This window comes from Platalea leucorodia (assembly GCF_965183815.1).
Source record: "Platalea leucorodia genome assembly, chromosome: 7".
NCBI lineage: Eukaryota > Metazoa > Chordata > Aves > Pelecaniformes > Threskiornithidae > Platalea > Platalea leucorodia.
Window position 1 is genome coordinate 71,998,173 of NC_138829.1, and position 19,789 is coordinate 72,017,961.

General features: G+C 52.8%; 1 protein-coding gene across 11 annotated transcripts in view; it reads left to right on the plus strand.

Annotated features, from left to right (window-relative positions):
• Positions 1–11,484, plus strand: part of DAGLA (diacylglycerol lipase alpha) — an 82,573-nt gene extending 71,089 nt beyond the window's left edge. For all 11 annotated transcript variants that reach the window (XM_082318566.1, XM_082318569.1, XM_082318567.1 and 8 more), the window contains one exon: positions 674–11,484. In XM_082318566.1, coding sequence (XP_082174692.1) covers positions 674–1,601 — 928 coding nt within the window. In that variant the 3' untranslated portion in view covers positions 1,602–11,484. The remainder of the gene's footprint in view (positions 1–673) is intronic.
• The last annotated feature ends 8,305 nt before the right edge of the window (positions 11,485–19,789 follow it).

A 19,789-nucleotide genomic window follows, 5' to 3' on the forward strand; every position in this document is an offset into this window, starting at 1 on the left:
TTTAAAGTCTTAGCGTGACTGGAGTCTTTCTAAAGATCTTGTCTTAAGCTGAGTAAATTGCTTTTTGACCTGTTTTAAAGTCTGCTACCTGAAACGGTAACTGAATTGGTCATGGGCAATGCTCCAACAGCCTCCTGGCATTTGTGGTAGTAAGGTTGGGATTGCCAGCATGGAAAAGGAGGGAAAGGCATCACACCGGAGTTGTTCAGAGTGTGAGAAGAAAGAGAAAGTAGTAGGTTAAGCGTAGGCTAGTCCTTCAACCTCGGTTGCCTCCATCTTCTGTAATACGGAGGTGTTTTGCAAGGGAGGGGTTTGCATGTGTGGAGACTGCACCGTGGGTTTGGGCGCTTCAGTTAGAAGCGCTGCAAGTTTCCCTGGGAGCAGAACCGGGGTCCTAAGTGAAAATGGTGCTTGAGAGGGAAGACGTTTAGCCAGGAGAAACGGGAAAAGGGCAAGAACCTGAGTTTGCAGAGGGAAGAAACTGTGTCTTAAGATTTTCAGCTGGGAGGACGGAGAGATAAGAGTTTTCTTGCAGTTGTGGATGGCTCTGGTTAGAGCACACCCTCGGTGTGTATCGGGAACTCTGTGCCCGAGACTTGGTTCCTCTGGCTGTTCCGGCAGCTTGCGGTTCTGCGGAGTGATGCAGCCTCACGTTGTCTGTTTCTCATTGCAGGAGCAAGTCCCATTCTGAAATTAGCTTGGAGGGGTTTTATGAGACCAAGCCACTTTCTCCTGTGCAGAAAGACCCTGTGGAGCTGCTTCTCCTGGACACAAAGGAACGTCTGTCTGTGGAGCTGCAGGACCGCCGTGCCCCTCTCGCGACTATGGAGAGCCTCTCGGACAATGAATCCATCTACAGCTTTGATTCAAGGCGCTCCTCTGGTTTTCGGAGCATCCGGGGCTCCCCCAGCCTCCATGCTGTCATGGAGAAGGACGAGACGCACTGCTTTTATATAGACCCTGTTATCCCTGAGGAGAACCCCTCCCTCAGCTCGCGGACAGAGCTGCTGGCTGCTGATAGCCTCTCCAAGCACTCCCAGGAGACTCAGCCCCCCGACAATGTGCTCAACAGTGGTGGCACTACCCCCCAGCGACGCTGCAGCGAGGAGGGGGCCAGCAGTGAGGGGGACCGAGTTTCCTTAGCCCCTCGTGAGGAGCTGTCCCTCCAGAATGGACGGCTCACCGATGTTCCCAGTCCCCAAGTGCTGGAGTTTGCTGAGTTCATAGACAGCCTCTTTAATTTGGATAGCAAAAGCAGCTCCTTCCAGGACATCTACTGCATGATGGTGTCGGACAGCTCCAGTGACTTTGCAGAGATGCCCAAGTCCGTCAGTGATCAGGAGATCCTGTTGAGGGCACAATATGAACCCAACCTAGTCCCAAAGCCCCCGAGGTTGTTTGCAGGCTCAACAGATCCTTCGTCGGGCATCTCTGTCTCACCCTCTTTCCCCCTTAGTTCATCCGGAGAGCTCATGGACATCACTCCCACAGGCGTGAGCAGCCAGGAGTGCCTGGCTACTGATAAAATCCGGACTTCCACCCCCTCTGGGCATGTAACCAGCCCTGCCAAGCAGGACGACCTCATGATTTCGGCCCTCTAGTGCAGGGTAAAGGGGTGCGGCTCTGAGAGCTGATCCCGTAGGCTGAGTGCTGGGATAATACTTGGAGGAGAGGTGGTCGTCAGGCAGTTCGGATCGGAGGAGGCAGCTGGAAACATTCCTTCTGGGGTGACACAGTGGTCGCACACTGGTGTCTGGAGGACGGATTGTGCTCGAGTCCCATGCTTGCAGCTGGGAGAAGCGTTGCCTCACGGGGCCTGCTATGCTAAGAGGGTCTGAGTCACTAAAGGTAGATGCAAGTTCCCTACCTCAGCCTGTCTCGTTTCATTTAAGAGGCAGATTCCTTGCCCCAGGGGCACCTGCTGAGTTTGGGAGTGAGATACCCCGCTTCAGGGAATCCTCTGGGCTGAAGGGGTGGATTCTCTGGAGCTCGAGGATTGGATAGACAGAAGCAAGGGGGCCAGGCCAGATCACCCCCTTGGTACCGTGTCAGTGGTTTTGGAAATGAACGGATTGAGACTTTGGGCCCTATTGCACTACCATGTCGGATCTGGCCCAAGATCCAATTCGTCGCACTTCCATGGGGATTGCTTTTGTAGGACACTCTCCTGTTTTAAAGCCATTGGGGCTGTATTCTCCCCAAATGCAGTCTCCCCTCCCCTGGCCAGGCGCAGCAAGAATGGGGCTGGCACTGTGTTTTCTCTCCCCTGGGTACTTCGGTGTTCAGTGACCACCAGGCTGCTTCTGAGAGGGAAGGACACTGTTCTGAAGAGCCAAAGCCCTCTGCTATGTCCCTCCTTTTGCCAGAAAGAGTTCTCCTGGATGTCACCATCATCACTTCTCAGTTCCCTGGACCACTCTGAGCTGGCGACATTCCTACAGGACTGACGGGATTCTCATCTCAGAGCTGCATGGATGGATTAACTTAAAAATTTAACAGGCTTCTCGACACCCAGCGTTATTTGCCAGGCCCCTGCGGAGCCTGGGAGCCTCTCCTGGACTCCGCTGGGTCCTCACACCACCCATATGCAGTAATCACAGCTCAGTGCCAGCCTCTGTCATTGGGAGTTCAGGGAAAAGATGAACTTTTACTAAGTATTGAAATCTCTTGTATGTTTACAGAGCTGCTAAGCTTTTTGGAAGGTATTTATTAAGCAAACAGGGAGGCTTTCCCTAAGCAAAAAGCATGTTCATTCTCTCTTTCCCGTGCTGTTCCCTCCGGGGACTGAGGGGAGAGAGGATGGGCAGGTATGATTGCAAGTCCCCAGCTTTTAAAGCGGATCGGAGTCTGGGGGAAGCGGCCTGCATCCCTTGCCCACCCTCCCTCCTCCGCCTCTCCGTTGCACAACACCGCATTGCAAAGCTTGACTAAGTCGCTAGTAAAACTACCTGAGCGCTGCTGTGCAGAGCCTCGGTGCCCGGAGGAGCCTGCTATAGACCTGTCTAGGCAGGGACTTTCCGATGATGGAAGCAGGAGAGAAACTACCTACCTAGAAAGTTAAACATACTGTGACCTGTAGAAGGCCTTTAATTGACAAAACACCTTCATATCAAAGCTCAGCGGCGTTACCAATCGGTCTCACTGGAGCTCTGTCCTCCCTCACTGGAAAAGAAATTCCTATTTTAACTTCCTTATAATCACAGAGATGTTATTGTCCTCCTTTCCCCTCCTTAACTGTGGTATTTCCATTGTGGGAGGATGCCGTGCTTCCCAGGAGCTCAGCTCATGACGAATCCCTCTGCTCCCATTATCCCTAGCCTCTAGCTGTGATCACCGAGTAGTTTTGGGAAGCCCCAGATGTGGGTCAGGGTTTTGGAAGCCCCAGGCGTGGGTCAGGGCTGTGCTGTCCTGGGTGCCGCACAAACGGAGCACGAGGGGTGTCGAGTGCCATTGAGCCAGAACGGGAGCACTTCATAGCCAGCGTCCATTGATGTCAATGCTTTGGGTGCACAGAAATGAACCGGGCTTTGTGTCCGGGTGCTGATCTCCCACTCCACAATTTAGTGTGGGATGCTCTGTCCCCTGCTCCTTCCAAATACAGGGCCTTCAGAAGTAACAAAATTTAACAAAAAATGGGCAGTAAAATATTGCCCTTGTGGTTTAGGTTCCAAAGGTTTTCAAGACTTTTTCTATACTGTCTTGAATTGGAGGGAAGAAGCCCCTCTGAATTCAAAGTAATCTGTAAAAGAAGAATGCTTTCATTCTGAGCACCAAGAAGTTACTTTTTTCTTTGTAGGTCCTTCAAAAAAAAGAGCAGTGTTGTTCCCCTTGCCGAGAGCTCGTATGGTTCAGGAGCTCATATAGAACAGTAGTGTTAGTGCCATCAGATCATCCACTCTTGCAGCCCACAGGGTAAGGCTGAATTGGTGCACGCACCCAAAAACACGCTAAAAAGGGGGTGTCCGGGAATACGCACAATAAACTGGGGAGTTTTGAGGGGGAACGGGGAGCTGAAGCGTAGGGAGGCTGAGGCTAGCAGGCTAGCTCGCCTCCCGATGCAGACTGCTGACACGTGTCGATAGAGTGGGGAAAAGGAGTTCGTTTCTGCCTTTAATCGTCGGCAGAAGATGGGTAGTAATAACACTTAGCACTTAGGCAGAGCTTTAGATCTGCAAAGCACTTTACAAATGTTAATGAAAGAATCGTCTCGGTCCCTGGCAGTGAGGTATTAGGAGAAGGCTGTCTCTGAGACTAGGTGGAACTACTGGTGCCCTACCCGAGGGTGGTGGGGAGACGACTCGAGGTGAGGAAGGTGGATTACCTCCCTCGTAAGAAAAATACTGGTTTGGTAGTGACCTGATGATGTTTAATGGGTCGCAATATTGCACTAGAAAGTCACTTCTGCCCTGGGTGTACCTCCGCTATGTCCTGGAATACGCGATCGCCGTGCGTGACTGTTTCCTCCTCTGTGCCATTGGAACCGTGTCCCGGGGGAGCGGGGTGACCTTGTCCTCACCGGCTGTAGCAGCAAACAGCCTGGCTGTGCTGCGTTGTTTTTTTGCTTTGTGCTCTGTGATTATTTGGCTTCTTCTGAAAAGCCTGGAAATAGCTGATGCCTGTGACCTGGGCTTGCTGTCCATCAAGGCAGTGAAGGTGCAAAAGAGCCCTTTCAGTTAAGGTTCTTATTGCCTCACCTTATGGGTAATTCCTGGTTTCCGTTGTTCTGTCCTGACAAACAGATCTGTTCCCGGTCCTCACAAAGTAAATCCACGCTCTTCGCATTATTTCTACTTTAAATGTCTCTCTGTGTCTTGATTCTCATAGCTCATTTGCTATAAGAGCATTTGGACAGGCTGATCTCGTGTTTCATCCTGAAGGAGTATCTCTGGAAAGTTAAAATAAATGCTAAGCCCGTAGCTACCTCCTTCATTTGTCCTGCACACTATCGCCTGCTTTCTCTGCTCTCGCTCCACTCTGACGTGCAGCTGTCTTTAGAAACACAAAGAGTCTTCAGATTTCTTAATCTCTTGGTTTCTGGTTCCTACTCTTGAGCTTTGTGCCTTCAGATCTTTCTGTATTCCCTTGACACTTCAGCGGGATGCTCCACCCCATGTGGAGGCGGTGCTGGAAGCGCAGTTCGTAGTGCCTGACACCCCAGAAACCCAGCTAAGCTGCCGACGGTTCACCCAGTTCAACGGCACATCCTTAAAATCCCCTCCAAGAGCTTTTTGGTAGAGGAGCGAAGCTGAGGCCACGCGGTTCCTGGAGAGCAGAGAGTGGGCTTTGTGCACCTTAAAATTAAAGCGCAGTAAGTGAAACCCCCTACAGCGACGCAGCTTTGCCGAAGAGGCTAGCCGGGTCCTCTGCCCTTTCCACCATCCCCTGGTGCGGCAGATTTCGGCTGACTCCATAATTGGCACTTGCCGTTGCGTGCTTGGTCGCGATGCTCTCGGCAGACTGTAGTGGAACGTAATCCCGAAGCCTGGAAGCGTTCAGGCGCAACGTGGGAGGCCCTTACCCAGGTGCGTGTTGAACTCCATCCGGCAGCCTAGGAACGGCTTCTGACCCCGCTGCGAATGCACTCGCAAGGTGTGAAGGGTTTCGTCCTGCTCTCCATTTTCTTTTTACCTCTAAATTGCACTCTGACCCTTGTGGGAGTGTCCAAGGTGGAATAAAATAATCCTATTGATAATATCCTGGTGAGTTTTGACTGTCGAGCCCTTAGCATATAACGTTGGCTGGCTGTGGTTTTGGAGGCTCTTCTGCATCAATAAGAATTGCTTTTATGGTTGCTTTAATTGCAGCAGTGCCAAGAACAGAGAGAGGGTCCTGCTGGGCTGAGTACCTACAAGCGCTGAACAGAAAGCGAGCCCTTCTCCAACGCGTGATCCCCTCTCCTTCGCCGGGGAGCTGCCCTTTCTGTTTGGCACCTCCTATCCTTGCTCCCTATTCCTGTCACCTAACCAGGAGCCAGCTTCTCTCTCTGTTGGTCGCTCTGTCTCAGGATGATGGTCTTAATCCACATCCCTGCTGGCACCTTGATGGGAAAGCTGTTCCTCATGGGCTCATGATGACCCAGAACGGTTGAATGGGATTCCTGTCTTGATTCCCGGGAGAGCTGCCGCCCTCTGTGGGGGCTCAGGCTATCTAGAAAGGTCAAAGCGCTGTCAACACTGAGAAGTTCTTTAGCTATCGCCAGCTTTTGCTTATCTGGTCGTTATTTTCAGTGTTCGTTCATAATTTCTGCAACTTTTAAAGAACTTTTTTCAAAGTAAAGAGGAGTTCTATGAGCGATATTGTTCTCTACGGAGGACTGAGATGGCGAAGCTGGCTGTGAGCGTAGATACACAAATCCAGTGACTCCCGTTTCTGTACTAGGACGTAGTTGCTTCGATTGCAAAACCAGCTGAAGGTCCCAAACAAGACCGGGGTTTAGGTGGGAGGTGGGTGTTGCTGTCAGTGGACAAGGGCACCTGAGAAAGAGGAGGAGCACCAAGCATGGGGATACAGGATCCGTGCGCGCCCCTTGGAGCTGCTTCTGCTGTGGGAGGCTGACTTGGTGCTGTGTCCTGTCTCCATCAAAAGAAACGGAACAGGGCTGATCTGGGTCAAGTGCAGCAAACTGGATGAATATGGCATTACTTTTTCAAATATCTCCTAATAAGGTTCCCCTCTGCCCACTTTCACTGTTTGTAATCTGGGCCTAATTAAGAAGGGTTTTTAAACCTTCCCTTCATATCGGAAGTGATTTTGTTTCTTTATCAGGTGTCTCTCTGATTTTTTCACTGCTCTGGATTAACGTGGGCCCCGGTCTCAGTGCTTTCTCTGTAAAGCTTTTCCATGTTTCTGGTTACTACTGCTTCTCACTTTAAATTCATTTTAATCCTTCCCATATCCTGCTTTTAGAGGGGGCAATGAGATCTGTCCATGTTTGAGAGCATCCTGTTGGTTTGTAAAATGGCCTCTTCTAATATATTCTTTACGCACTTAGATGTTTTCTCCGCTTTTTTTTATCTGTCTGTGGGCAAAGACCAATATTTTCATTGACTCACACAGATGCCCAGTTTAATTTACAACTTGGGGCATATGAATAATCAGAATTATCCCTTCCAGTGGTGATGAGTTGGGGTTAATTGTTGCTGAAATGCATGTGTCGGTGTGTTTACAGTTTGTCTTTTGCGGCTCTATCCCTACAGGGAAGACTGGGAGCAGGAGCATCAGTTCTAGCTAGCCCAAAATAGACATGCCTTGTCGTTTGCCGTTGTACTGGCACCCCGATACTTGCCCCTTCCCTAGGATAGCTATTAGATCTTCCTCGTAGCGAAACAGGGTACGTATTACCTATGCAAACTGTACTTGGGTTCCTTTACGTGTTTTACAATCTGAACAAATCAGTTTCTAGACGTAGTGAGATTTGGAGCGTCTTAAAGTTTAGCTGCTGAGCTACAAGCTCCTCCTTGTTTCCGCCGGTGAGCGGATGCCACGTGCGCGTGTGAGTACCGCATATGCTCATCAACGCGGCCCGCACCTAAATGCCAGCGGGACGGGGATGCTGGAGGGCGTTCTGGCCTGCGCTCTTGCATTTCCACGGTCAACAGAAGCCCTTCTGTGTTTGCCTTGGGAATCGGCTGGGCTGGAGCTCTGCTCGATGCTCGCTTCGCTTTGTGCTTATGCGTACCCGCCGCTGGGATATTCTCTTCCCTTGGCGGTAGGAGGATATTCTGGCTTTGCAGCAAGGGGAGCAGTAGCGTTTGATTTCCATTTTTATGTATGGTGGTTGCAACTACTACCTGCAGAGCGTGTTAAGCCACGCAGGCCAGTAATTTGCTGATAAAGTGGTTTATAAGCCTTCAAATGTAATGCAGAAATACTTGCAGACATTTAAAAAACCTCTAGCCCTCAACAAACCTAGCAGCTTTGCTTTTTGCTTAAAGGCTCCTTCAGCTTTCCCCGATCTGTAGCATTACATTTGTTCCTTTCTGCTCAGGCAACTGAAGCCTGAGATGGCTTTTGCTGACAATCCTTCCATGCTGTCACTTGTGTGTCGTCCCTCCTGTTTAAATTCGCCCTGCTAAAGCTGGATTTTTGCTGAGAGCTGTTATTTAATTACGCTGCTGCCAGCAGGCGCTCTCAGAGCTGCTCTGCACTTTGGGAAGCGTAGAGACAATCTCTGCAATCCTCTTCTAGTCGGAAAAGCATAGGGCGAGGAGATATTTGTTGGCGAAGTGCTCCCGTGTTAGAGTTCTGTAGCAGCAAAAGTAATGAGGTACAGAAGTACAGGAAAGTAGAAGGGAAACGGGTCAAATATTGAAGGCACTGAACCTGAAAGCTCAGTGTAAAAACCGGCAGAGATTTCCCACGGGTGGTGGTGGTTTCTTAGCTGTGGGATGTCAGCTTCTTCCCTGCTTGAGGTGTACCTGGTGCCTAAGGAAAGGGCGGGTTGGAAATGCAGCAGTGGTTTTGCACAGACTGCTCAGATGCTCTGGAGCAAGGAATATATTGCTCTGGAGCACTGGGAAGCGCTGGCTGAATCAGGCTTGTTGCATGTTCTTCTCCCAGCCTGTGCAGTACCGAACTGCAGCGCTGGATTTAGGCAAGTACCGCGTTCCTTGTGCCAAAGCTCCCTCTCACGGCGCTCCTGCGTGGAGGAGGCGATGCTCCGCGTCGCAGGCGGCGTGCATCCTGCTGGAGGCAAACGTTGCCCGTTCTTGGCAGCTACGGGAGGAAGGAGAGAAAGAAAGATTGCAGCTGGGAGGTGGGGCTGGGAGTTCCTTGCTCTCCAGTCAGATGGCCATACTGGTTGTATGAGAGGTGTGTGAGATAGACGGTATTCACTGCATCCTTCCCTCCCTCGCCAGCTCCTGCGCAGGCTGCGTGTCTGCTCTGGTCCCTTCGAGGGAAGGAGCCGCCGCCCCTTGCAGCGAGACCTGGCAGGTTAGATGGCAGGGACAAGCCTGGGGACCAGTGGTTTGTTTGCTTCGGAGTTTTACGTTCCAGCTCGGAGAGTCAGGGCCTTCGCTGCCAAGATGGGTGGGTATTAGATCTGTGGCAGACAGAGCCTGAAACCTAAACCCTATTCATTTGTAAACTCTGTGTCATTAGAGTGGAGAAATATTTTAGGAGATATTAGGAGTTATACAGAAATATTTGAGGAGATTAGGAGGTACACAGGAGATCCCTCGCTGTATAACAGCAGCCTGCTGTGCGGAGGGCAGCGTGTTCTGCAGAGCAGCCGGGCTGGAGGCTTCCTTCCGCGGCAGGAGGACTGCAACCTGCCGGGCTGCTGCTGGGCTTCTTCCCCACCTCCCGACGGCATCCGTGCCCGAGTTGCTACGCTCCGCGCAGGAGGATGTTGCTAGCCTAAACCTAGGCTGCTGAAGGGCACGCACCCTGGAAATGCGAAACAATCGAGGAGCGAGCGATTCCTTGCTTTCTCGTGGGGACTTGCAGTCCTAAAAGGCATCGGCTGTCTCCAGGCACTTTGCTGTCTCTGTTACGGTTTTCTTTTTTGCTTATTTTCTGGAGCTCCTACCTGTTGTGCCTTTGCTTTCCTTTGGCTTGAGGTCTGAGCCTCCTGCTTGGGACCAGACATCTGCCAGCTTCCTCTCCCACTTCTGCCTGTTATTTCTTCTCTGGGCGTGTGTAAGGGCCGCGGTGTGGCCAAGGACTGGTTCCCAGTTGCCCTTGCTGCCGGGCCCTCCCTTTCTGCCTCCGCTAGGACTTGCCCCATTTCCCTGCTGCCTCAGGTCGTATCCAAGTGCCAATAGCAAAGCCTGGCCTGAGGCAGGCTCTTTCCTCTAGCCCACCCCGCGGTTACCCTGCCATCTCTCTCCGATCTAGAACCTCATCTTGTGCAAAGCGAGCGTTTTCCGTGCAGTAGGAAGGGAAGGCTTCCCACCACTTCTTACCTTTGGCGCGTGTGACCTCAGTCAGTGTTTAACAGGTCTGTTCAGGAGCAAAACTTCCTCTCAGGTCTGTTCACGAGTAAAACTCTTTCTACTCTTCAAGATCGGACTCAGTTTTTGCAAGAACTTGGAAGGGACTTAACATATTCTGAACTGTCTGCTGCAGTTTTGATTTACTGGCATTTCTCTCGCTGGCTCTGGAACAGCCATCTTCCAAAGGTAAGCTCTCTTGTGGGAGAGCTGGGCGTTTTTGCTGCTTTCATTGCTGTGTTTGAGATCTCTGACCTCACCGTGTCATCCCGTGCTCTGTTTTTCATTTACTGAAGTTTTTCACCTGCCCAGCCTATCTGTACGATGAGGGGACCTCTATCTGGCTCCTTATTTATTTCTGCAAAATCATTAGACACAGAGCAGCGCAGGAACAAGCCTTCAGGTTGGTTTTTATTGGGAATCCACTGTGCCCTGCTTTCCATCACGGGCTTTGCGCAGTTCTGATGGCTCAGAGTCGGCGGTACCCGGCGCACGCGTGCATCGCTCAGGCTGGCTTGGTGGCACGTACCCGTACGGTCGGTCCCCGCTGCTTTGGGGATGTTGCGCGTGCGAAGCGATGGCGTCGCGGTGTGTTTGCTAGACTGCTGCCACACACCTTTTTGGGTCTTAACTCCTTTATCGGTATGTCCACAGCGCTTGCTGATGGCCGCTGTCTGGTGGCAAAGTGGCATCATCTGCGGCTACCGAGGCTACGGCTTCCCAGCTTTCCCTCCACAAATGCCGCAGCTGACCGAAGAGGTGATGTCCAGGGAAATAGTCTCAAGCTCCTGTCCTAGTGATAAACTTAATTACTTAATGTCAACACAGGGATTATTGGTGGTGGGTTGTGCCTCCCTGCCTGCGTGCGTGGGGCAGCAGGAGCGCTCTGCCCTCCGAGACCCTTTCCTTTGGCTCAGCTCTCTGCTCCGCGGTCCTGCCGGGACAGCCACCAGGCTGGCTTGTCCTCCCTTATGGCTGTGAATGAGCAGAGACAGCAAGAGCAGGGGAACTGGCGGAAACTCTTTCTTTTCTCATCTTTTTGTGCTTTTTTTAGTGCCAGCTGTGCTGGGTGGAGCCCAGCCGGATGGCCTCCGTGCCGCAGGAGCTGTCTGCTGGTGGGGGGCTCCGCGCGGCAATGGCATACCTAACTCCCTTGCCTCCCACTTCTCTCTCCGTCAGCGGACACCAATGCCTCTGGAGAAGCCCTTCTGCCTGTTTCTGTCGCCTATCTCCCATCATGTGCTGGGGCAGCTCAGAGCAGGGTAGCTACAAATTGACTCTTTGACCCCAATTGCCTCTTTATAGCTAAAGCCGCCTGCGTTTATGGGAGAAACAGTCCTTCTGGGGAGCTCTGAGCTGGGCCGCCTGCCTTGGCAGGGCTTGGAGCACTTGCATATGCAATCGGGGGGGAGACGGCACAGGATCCTGTGTCCCCGTGCTCAACCAAGAGGTCGCTGCCCATCCCGGGAATGCTGCCCTCCGAATCCCTGCTCCAAGCTGCCCCAGCATGAAGACTACAAGGAAACTAAAGCACTCCTCATGTGCCATTCTCATGTGACTTTTTGTACCTATGTATGAAAGATCCAAACTAATATTGCTGTAAAGAAAGATACAGATTAATATAGCATATTATATAAAGATATATGTATATAAAAGTTTCTGTATATTGTATGGCACCGTGTATAAAATGGATGTAGAAGCATGACTGGTGTATGTGACTGTTCCCAAGTCTGACCTGGAGAATGAGAGTTGTGATTTGCCTGAGGTTATGTCCCAAAGGATTGTGCGTGAGTTTGGGAGTTGGAAGAAACCGCGCTGCGCGCTCTCCTCGCAGAGGGCTGCGGAATATGGTGCTGGTGCATCTCTGGAGGGCTCTGGGGGAGAATTTAGCTGGGGCTGATGGTCACCTCGCTAGCTCTGGCTGTTCTGGGTCTTGATGGAGTGGGGAAAAACGCTTTGGGGGACATCTCTGTCCCCTGAGATCAGCTCGACGCTTGTACGCCCTGCCTTTCTGTGCAGCACCCGCCAGCTCCAGCTTGGCCCCGCGCAGCCAAGGACGGAGACTGCGGGAGACGCTGCTCTAGCAACCTCTCTTCTTCGGTGGAGAAGAGAGTTAAGGAAGAAACTCGATGCTTTGAGTTACCAAGTACTTGAATTCAACGTGCCATACAAAAAGAATGACGCGAGCGCAAAGAAAGGCAGTTGATTACAAGGGACTCGCTGGCAGGGTGCGAGAAAGTGGCAGGGAGATGAGAGGGACTGAGCGCAAGCCGGAATAGCGTAGACGTTCACCCTGTGGAAAAAGAGCGAGGTGCTGGGATCCTTCTGCAAAGCAGGCCAGTTCAAACTGGGGAGCGAGGGATTCGGGGAAGCCTGGCAGCAAGCGCCCTGCGGAGCAAGGGACGCGTCTTCGCGTAACGCAGGATCTCAATTCCTGGTGCGGTTTACGCTACGGATGAATAACGGCTGTGGTAATTTGTATTCTGGAAAGGGGAAAGCAGTAATTGTGGCTTATGGAGTCAGGAGGAGAATAAGGGGAGCCAGTGGAAGGGCTTCGGGAGAGGAACGGGAGCTTTCTGACCGGCCCTGAGAAATACAGGCAGGAAAAGGAATGCCTGGAAGAAAGTAATCCTATTAATGGCTGCATGGAATAGTTTTTATGGTTGCTCCTGAAGAGACTAAGTACTATCAGGGAATTAAGAGCTCAAAGGTGGCTGAACTACCGAGTTCCTATAAAAAGTGCTGGTATGTATTAAGTGCCTGCCCGACGCTTTGGTTTGGGTTTGTGGGTTGGGTTTTTTCCCTACCCGTAACTCCATCAGTCTCATAAAAGGATATTGCCTTTTCTGTAAACGCTTCCTCTCGCGGGGAAAGAAAAACGTCAAGCTCTGGATACTACCCTTGTATAAACACAAAATAATCCGTGCTCGGGAGCGACTGCTTTAACACAGTTACTAGGGCGAAAAATACACAAATGCGTACACAGCAGCCGTTGCGGATGTTGCTTTAAACCCTGCTTTACTATTAAAACCCTTAGTTATTGAACGTAGCTAGGGCTGTAGCTGCTATTGCCAAGAAGGCTCTCGGGCTCTTTGGTGTGTTGGTGGCCATGGGAGAAATTTCCAGCTTATTGAGAAAAGTGCTTTTCAACCCATTGGCCATAAAGCGTCCAGAACAAACAAATTTTCAAACCCTTTGTAAGCCAGGCTGATGCCTTCCCAAGCAAGCGAAGGCAATGAGTGGAAACCGATGGAAATATGTAAGTAGTTAAAGCTGCCATCTAATTGTTGCTTACTTGTAAGTGGAAGCCAGCATTGCACAAACTGGTTCATCAGTTTATTCAAGGATGCTAGCTTGTGCCTCGCTTAGAAAAAAGAAAAGATTAAGAAACAGCGATGGGAAGGTGATTGTACAGAAAGCGTATTTGAAAAACCCTGCCGTGAAAGGTTTATTTAATTAGTCTGTGCTTTTCAGAAGAGGTAGCGGTCTGAGCAGTTGCTTTACACAAAACCTTACTTGACCAACTGCTTTTTCTTGGGAACGGTGTTAAGCTTAAGGGAAATAAAACCAGTTTACATCTGGAAGGATTCCTTGCCGGGGGGTGTCTCTAGCCCTCGGTGCTTTGATGCAGGTTAACTTAGTGCTTTCAGTTAACAGTACAATAGAGAAAACAGGGGTGCTGCTTGCAGTTACGGGGTGATGCTCAGCTGTCGAAGGCGGCCAGATCGGTACGAAGGGATCGGGGGCCAGGGCGGGCTGCCTCAGCCTAAGGGAAAACTTGGAAAACCGCACAAGCGGGAGGGTGGCACGTGGTGGCATGCGAGAGGAGCGTGGCTCGGAGCTCGCGGCAGGCCACAGCGGCGGAGCTGGGGTGTATAGAAAGGTGCCGCTCACGTAGCGGGGGCCCACGTAGCCTGCGTGCATTGCTCTGAAACCACGCGCGTGAGAATACGCGGGCTCTTCTGACAGCATTTGCGTTTCCCTGCCTTTTCAGCAATCCCTACTTACGCCGTTCTCCCAGTAACGGAGCTGCCTCGGAAGGCAGGCCCAGCTTTCGTATTGTTTGTTCCTGTCAAAGTCAGCAGAGGGGCTCGATCAACCCTCCGTTTCCCTGTCTGGAGAGGCAGGGACGGGTGCATGACGCTCCCCTTCCCGCTGCCTGGTGCCCCGCTGCCTGGTGCCCCGTGTCGGTCGGCCGCGCTGCAGCAGAGGGTGCTGTGCCCGTGCTGGCGGTGCTGCCTGCCTTGGGCGCTTTGCCTCTGCAGGGGTTCCCAGCGCTCGCTGAGCACCCCTGGGACTGAAACCCTGCTCTCTGCCCGCTCCCAGCCCTTGGCCGCGCTGGGACGAGCTCTGTGGGCCGCAGGAGGAGCTCCTTTCCAACCTGCCCAAAAAGCTTTGGACCAATTGGGTTTTTTTTCTTTTTGGTGCAAATGCTCCCCCTCTGCCCTAGTTGTTCTGAACCCCAGCAGTGCTGGTTTGAGCCCCTGTGCTTCTGGCTGTGCTGCTCTCCCACGATGGAGAGGTCTCCGGGAACGGGTGTCCCTCACTGATGACTGTCCTTTATTCTTTTTTTTTTTTTTTTTTTTTAAATCAATGGTGGTGTTCTGTCCATCTTGGGAACGAACGTCTTGCAGTTAATGAATAACCAGTGAGAGATTTATCGGTGGAGCTCTCTTGCCAAGAGGAGATAACCGCAGCGCTCCGCTTCCGCCTCCAGCAGCGTGGGAGCTACCTTGGGTGTGTACAGGGTGTTGGAGAAGGGCGAGACTCCATCCTCTGCTGGCTTACCCTCCCTGGGGGCTGAGAGCAGAGGAGGTTTGCAGTCAAAGCAAGCCACCGCGGAGGGAGCCTCTGCGAGGACGGATCTCCTTGGGCTGACCGAGCTCTGCCCGCCTGATCCGTCTGCGTTGGCCCTCGTGGCGGCGTGGGTTGGTTCACCTGGGTGACCGAGGTGCTCGCGTGCGGGATGTGTTCTCCTACGAGCATGCGCTCTTGCATCGGTGCTGCTGATGAGAGAGCACCGATTTATGGAGGCTTCGCTGAGGACATCTGCCTCAACTTTGATAGCCCATCGTGTCCACAAAGGCCTCTCCGCCCATCGCTTGGACGTTTTTGTTCCGTGCTGTGTGAGAGCAGTGGTTTGCCAGCAGAGCCAAACTGGTCTCCTGCTGCAGCTGTGTGTTGATTTGAGCCATCTTGCCCCAAAACTACCCGGGGGTACCTCCGCTTGGCTTTTCACTGTGTTTTGGATACAAACGGAGCTCCTGGGAATGGAAGCTCTTCACTGAGCACTTTTTTACACCCTCTAGGCTGAGCAGGAGGCTCCCAGCAAGGCCTCCCGGAGTCCCAGTTTGCCTAGAAACTGGCAGGAGCTGCCTGAATGGTGAGTGAGAGGCAGCCCCAGCAAGGAGCGTTTTGTTTAGGTGGCTGCACAACTGCCATTATGAACCGCCTGCGTTCTGCACAGCTGGCGGGGGGCTCCCAGAATAACCACGCCTGCGGAGGAGGGGAAGAATTGCGGCAGTGTTTGAGGCGAGGAGATGCTATAGCACAAAGATGAAAGCTTTCGGGCAGCCTGGAGGGAGAGACCCCCGGAGAGGAGGGGAGATGGGGGGCGGGCTGGGGGAAGCGTTAAACGTACCATGATTTCACAGGATTGCACACCGATTGCCGGGCTGGCTGCCTCAGAGAGCGCCATGGAGAAGGACGTTTGCTACGTAAGGCCAAAGGAGGATGGAGGGTGAGGAGAAAGGGTCTTCAAGGTGGGAATGTCTGTGTAAGTGCAAAACCAAGGAAAGAAATCAACTGGACCGATGGTACAAGCCCTGGTTCTTCAGCTGGCCTGTGTTTAGGCTTGCTCAATCCGGTTCCATCAGCACCGTTCAAGGGAGAATGAGTTGGGAACGTCGGGAAGTACGGAGAGTTGACTGCACCCACCAACCCTTCATCCAGCGTCGCCTCGGTGCGTGGGCAGGGCGGGCTCTCCCAGCCGGGCAGCGCTGGCGATCTGGCGAGGGGCATCTTGCGACAGAGGGAAGACAAAGCCCCTCTGCCCGGCGGCGGGTGCCCTCCCGAGGCTGCGCGGAGACGGGGTTCCCTTCCACGTTCAGGCGGCCTCGGCGAGGCAGGCTGTTCCCAGGCCGCAGGCAGAGCAATCCAGGATGTACCTTAACGCATCCCTGATAACAGTATCGGTCACGTCGAAGCTAACAAGGCCAACGACCCCGGAGCAAATGACGCTCTCGGTTGTACCGCACTAACGTTACCTCTTGCCAGTCTCTGTGCGTTTCCCTCTGCCTTTCTGTGTCCTCGGACAAAGCCCAGTTGCAAGAACAGGAGGAAGGCACGGAGGTCGGCAAAGGGAAGTTTGGTAGAGCATAGTAATGAGAAACAGAGCAGTGTTAAGGCTCCCGTCCCTCACGTCCCCAGCTCAGCAGATGTCCCAAACATCCCTCCGTTTGTCCGTCGGAGCCATGCAGACGGCAGCACTCCTCCTGCCCGAGACCAGCGGGTGAGGTAAGAACGGGATGGAGTAACTGGCATCCGAAACCCTTTCCATAACCTCTTGCCAGCTAGCTCGTTCCCTGGCCCACGCATCCGCTGCCCGATCACGGCTCTCCTCTGTGCCAGCTGCGGTGTCTCCCTGGCAGATACCACGGTATAGAATCACAGAATCCTTAAGGTTGGAAAAGACCCTTAAGATCATCGAGTCCAACCGCTAACCCAGCGCTGCCAAGCCCACCACTAAACCATGTCCCCAAGCACCACGTCTACCCTTCTTTTAAATACCCCCAGGGATGGGGACTCCACCACTGCCCTGGGCAGCCTGGGCCAGTGCTTGACCACCCTTTGGGTGAAGAAGTTTTTTCTAACATCCAGCCTAAACTTCCCCTGGCACAGCTTGAGGTATAGGTCAAAAGCTGACCCTCATCTGCCTTCTATGGTTGAGACCACAAAATAATCCGCTTCTCAGCCATCCTGATCAAAGAGATTATCCGTCAGCCTTTGGCTGCGAGCCTCAAGGTGCTGCCTCCAATCTCGGTGAAATTGCCAAAGAGATTTTCTCCATCCTAGCATCCTTCCTCTCCACATGCCACGTTACCTGAAGGGATTTCGGTCTCAGGGGTTGGCTAAAGGTGTTAGAGATCCTTATTTTCCCCGCACGGGTTAAATTTAGTGGTAAGCTAAGCTGCCCTGTGTTAAAGGGTGGCCCAGAGATACATTCTCCATCAAATTCAACGGGAGCTGAACCCAGGTCTGTTATAAATTCATTTCAGACCAAGGAAATGCGGTTGAAGGTAAGAGTCCTCGCTCTGTGGCGTACGGCCGGCCCGGCCCACGGCGCAGTCCTGGCGGCGTGACCCCTTCAGCCTGCGACGAGATGCGGAGCAGGACTTGGCTCTGCGTGGCACAGAGCTGCCGAGGTCTGGCGGAGGGGCTTTACCGGGGCGCGCGGCCTCGGGCAGCGTTAGTTGGAAGCGGTTTAGCTCCTCGCTGCGGCGTGACGATGGCATTCTGCTCGTGCTTTGCTCTTGTTTCTAGGTTTGGTTTTTCAAAGGCGCCAAGGGGCAGTTAAGCACTCGGTTCCCACTCAAAACTGAGGGTTGATGCCAAACTCCCTTTGGAAACTTCATCCGTGGGCCAAGAGAGAGGGCGCTTTAGAAGAAGCGATAAAGTTGGAGCGCGCTGTACAGAATATCAGTTGGGTTTTGCAAAACAAGAAGGTGCTTTCTCCGGTGCTCTAGGAAGGAGGGATTCCTGGACTCTTCAGAGCACTAAATTCATTCTTCCTGCTCAGACAAATCAAGAAATATTGCACTTGGATTGCGGCAACCTTCCAGCTTTAAAATCTGTAGTTGTCTTGGCAGGTTTCTTTTGTTGGAACAAAAGCTGGAGCTGTTGATAGCTATGAAGCGATAGCATGTGTTAGATCCCCGCGAAAGGGATTGAGGCCTAGAGCGCGGTTTGCGCGGCTGATGGCATCTCGGAGGAGCGGCGCGCTGTACGGAGCGCATCCCGCGTGCTTTACAACTTGGAAACGTTTGTCTGCGGGGTCTTTCCCAGACATTGGCGTTTGCCTTGCAGCCCTAGAAAATTCAGCTCTGGGCTTTATAAATTCTCTAACGATCTGATGAGCTCTTCCCGTGCTTGCGTGAGGATTTTTCCAAGGTGCCTTGAACCGGTCAGAGAGCGTGTTAGACTTGCAAGCTCCCCGGCTCTGCCCGGCAGCACGGTCCAGGGAATTAAGCATCGTAAAGCAAACCCAGCGAATGCCAGACCTGAGCCTGGTTCTGACACTCCCTTGCTGTGAGACCTTCCAGAAATCAATCACAAAGGGATTCATTCCCAAATGCGGTCTCTGTTTCGGGCTCTCTGGCTTTAGATACCAGCAGACTTTATGGTGTGTGAATTTTGGACTCTGTTTCATTTGGTGGAAGTCAGCCAGAGCTGCAGGAGCTGCTGTGAATGCTGAAGGTGGTTTGGAAGAGGTCTGCACTTGAAGGCCACCTTTGAAAAGCAGAGCCCTGAGCTCTGCCAGCTCTCGCTGCACAAGCAGTGCTCACCTACCTCCTCGCAGAGGACAGGAGCATCACTGCTAGATGGGCCTCCCCGCTCCTGAGGAAGAGATTCCTCTCCGTCCCTCAGCCCAGCTGCATCGTGGCCGTAGCCGTCCGTGAGTAGCGATGGCTTCTTGTTGCTCCCGCTCCTTGGCAGTAAAGGGGACCTGCCTTTCTGGTGGCCTTGGTCTGTATAGAAGAGGGGCGTCCTGTTTGGCAGCAGGGTTCTGGGAGGTGGAAGCCTGTAGAGAGATGACCATGGGAGAGCACGGAGCTGCAGAAGCTCAGCTCTGCGTGAGAGGCAGCTTCGTCGCCAGCTTGCCTGGCTCCCGTCATTGACTGCATTCCCGTGGCGTTACTCATTGAAGCCGGAGTCTTCACTTGAAGGTTTTTGATCTCTCGGTGATCATGCTGAATTCGCTGGCTGGCTCAAAGAAGCATTGTCGCACCAGATAAGAGCAACAGCTCTTCCCGAGGGAAGTCGGGGTCAAGGAGAGAAGTTTCTCTGTCCTCCTGTGCAGCCAAATAACCGTGGGAGGTACAAGTCCTGCACAGCCCGAGGCTGAGCTGCCCCGAGCCCTGGGCAGATACAAACTCCGTAGAGCGCAGAAGGGGCTGCGTGGAGCATCCCCAAATAAAGCCTTAACGCAGCAGACCCCTCCTCACCCCACTCGCCCTAGCGCTAGCACACGTAACGCGTATGGGAGCTTTGACTGCTCCTGTAGTAGCTGGGTTGTTTTCCCCGTCGCCGACGCGATCTCGCACGCTGCCCCAGGTCAGGCCGCTCGGATGGTGTCAGTGAAGGGGGCTACCAGGTTACGCTCGCACTAGCCCTGCGGGCAAGTCCAAAGACCCTTCCTGCAGCATGCCAACCTACCGGAGCGGCCGTCGCCCCTGGGTGACTCCGGAGACGCTGGCCAGCTCGTGGGAGCTGAGCAAGGGAACTGCTGGAACCCGCTCCTGAATTGCAGCTCCTGTCTTAGCAGCTCTTTTAACCCTCCCAGCATCTGCCCAGAGCAAAGTTCTGCGCTGTAGACAGTAATTCCTAATATTTGCCACGATAACGCCTTCTTCCTGCAGCCTTCAAGGGCGACGGCAGATTGGTCGTGTCCCCGTTTCTCTGCTTTTTAAACCCAGTGACTACAGCAACTCGTGACAAATTCTAGGGGCCGTGTGCGCGCTTATCTTCGTTCTTAACCACGTAAAATGCGACTAAAGTCAGAGCATTTATTTCGTTTACAATTTTCATATTTGCTTCTACTTGCCTGTAGGCATGTTTTATGGGGAAAAAACCCC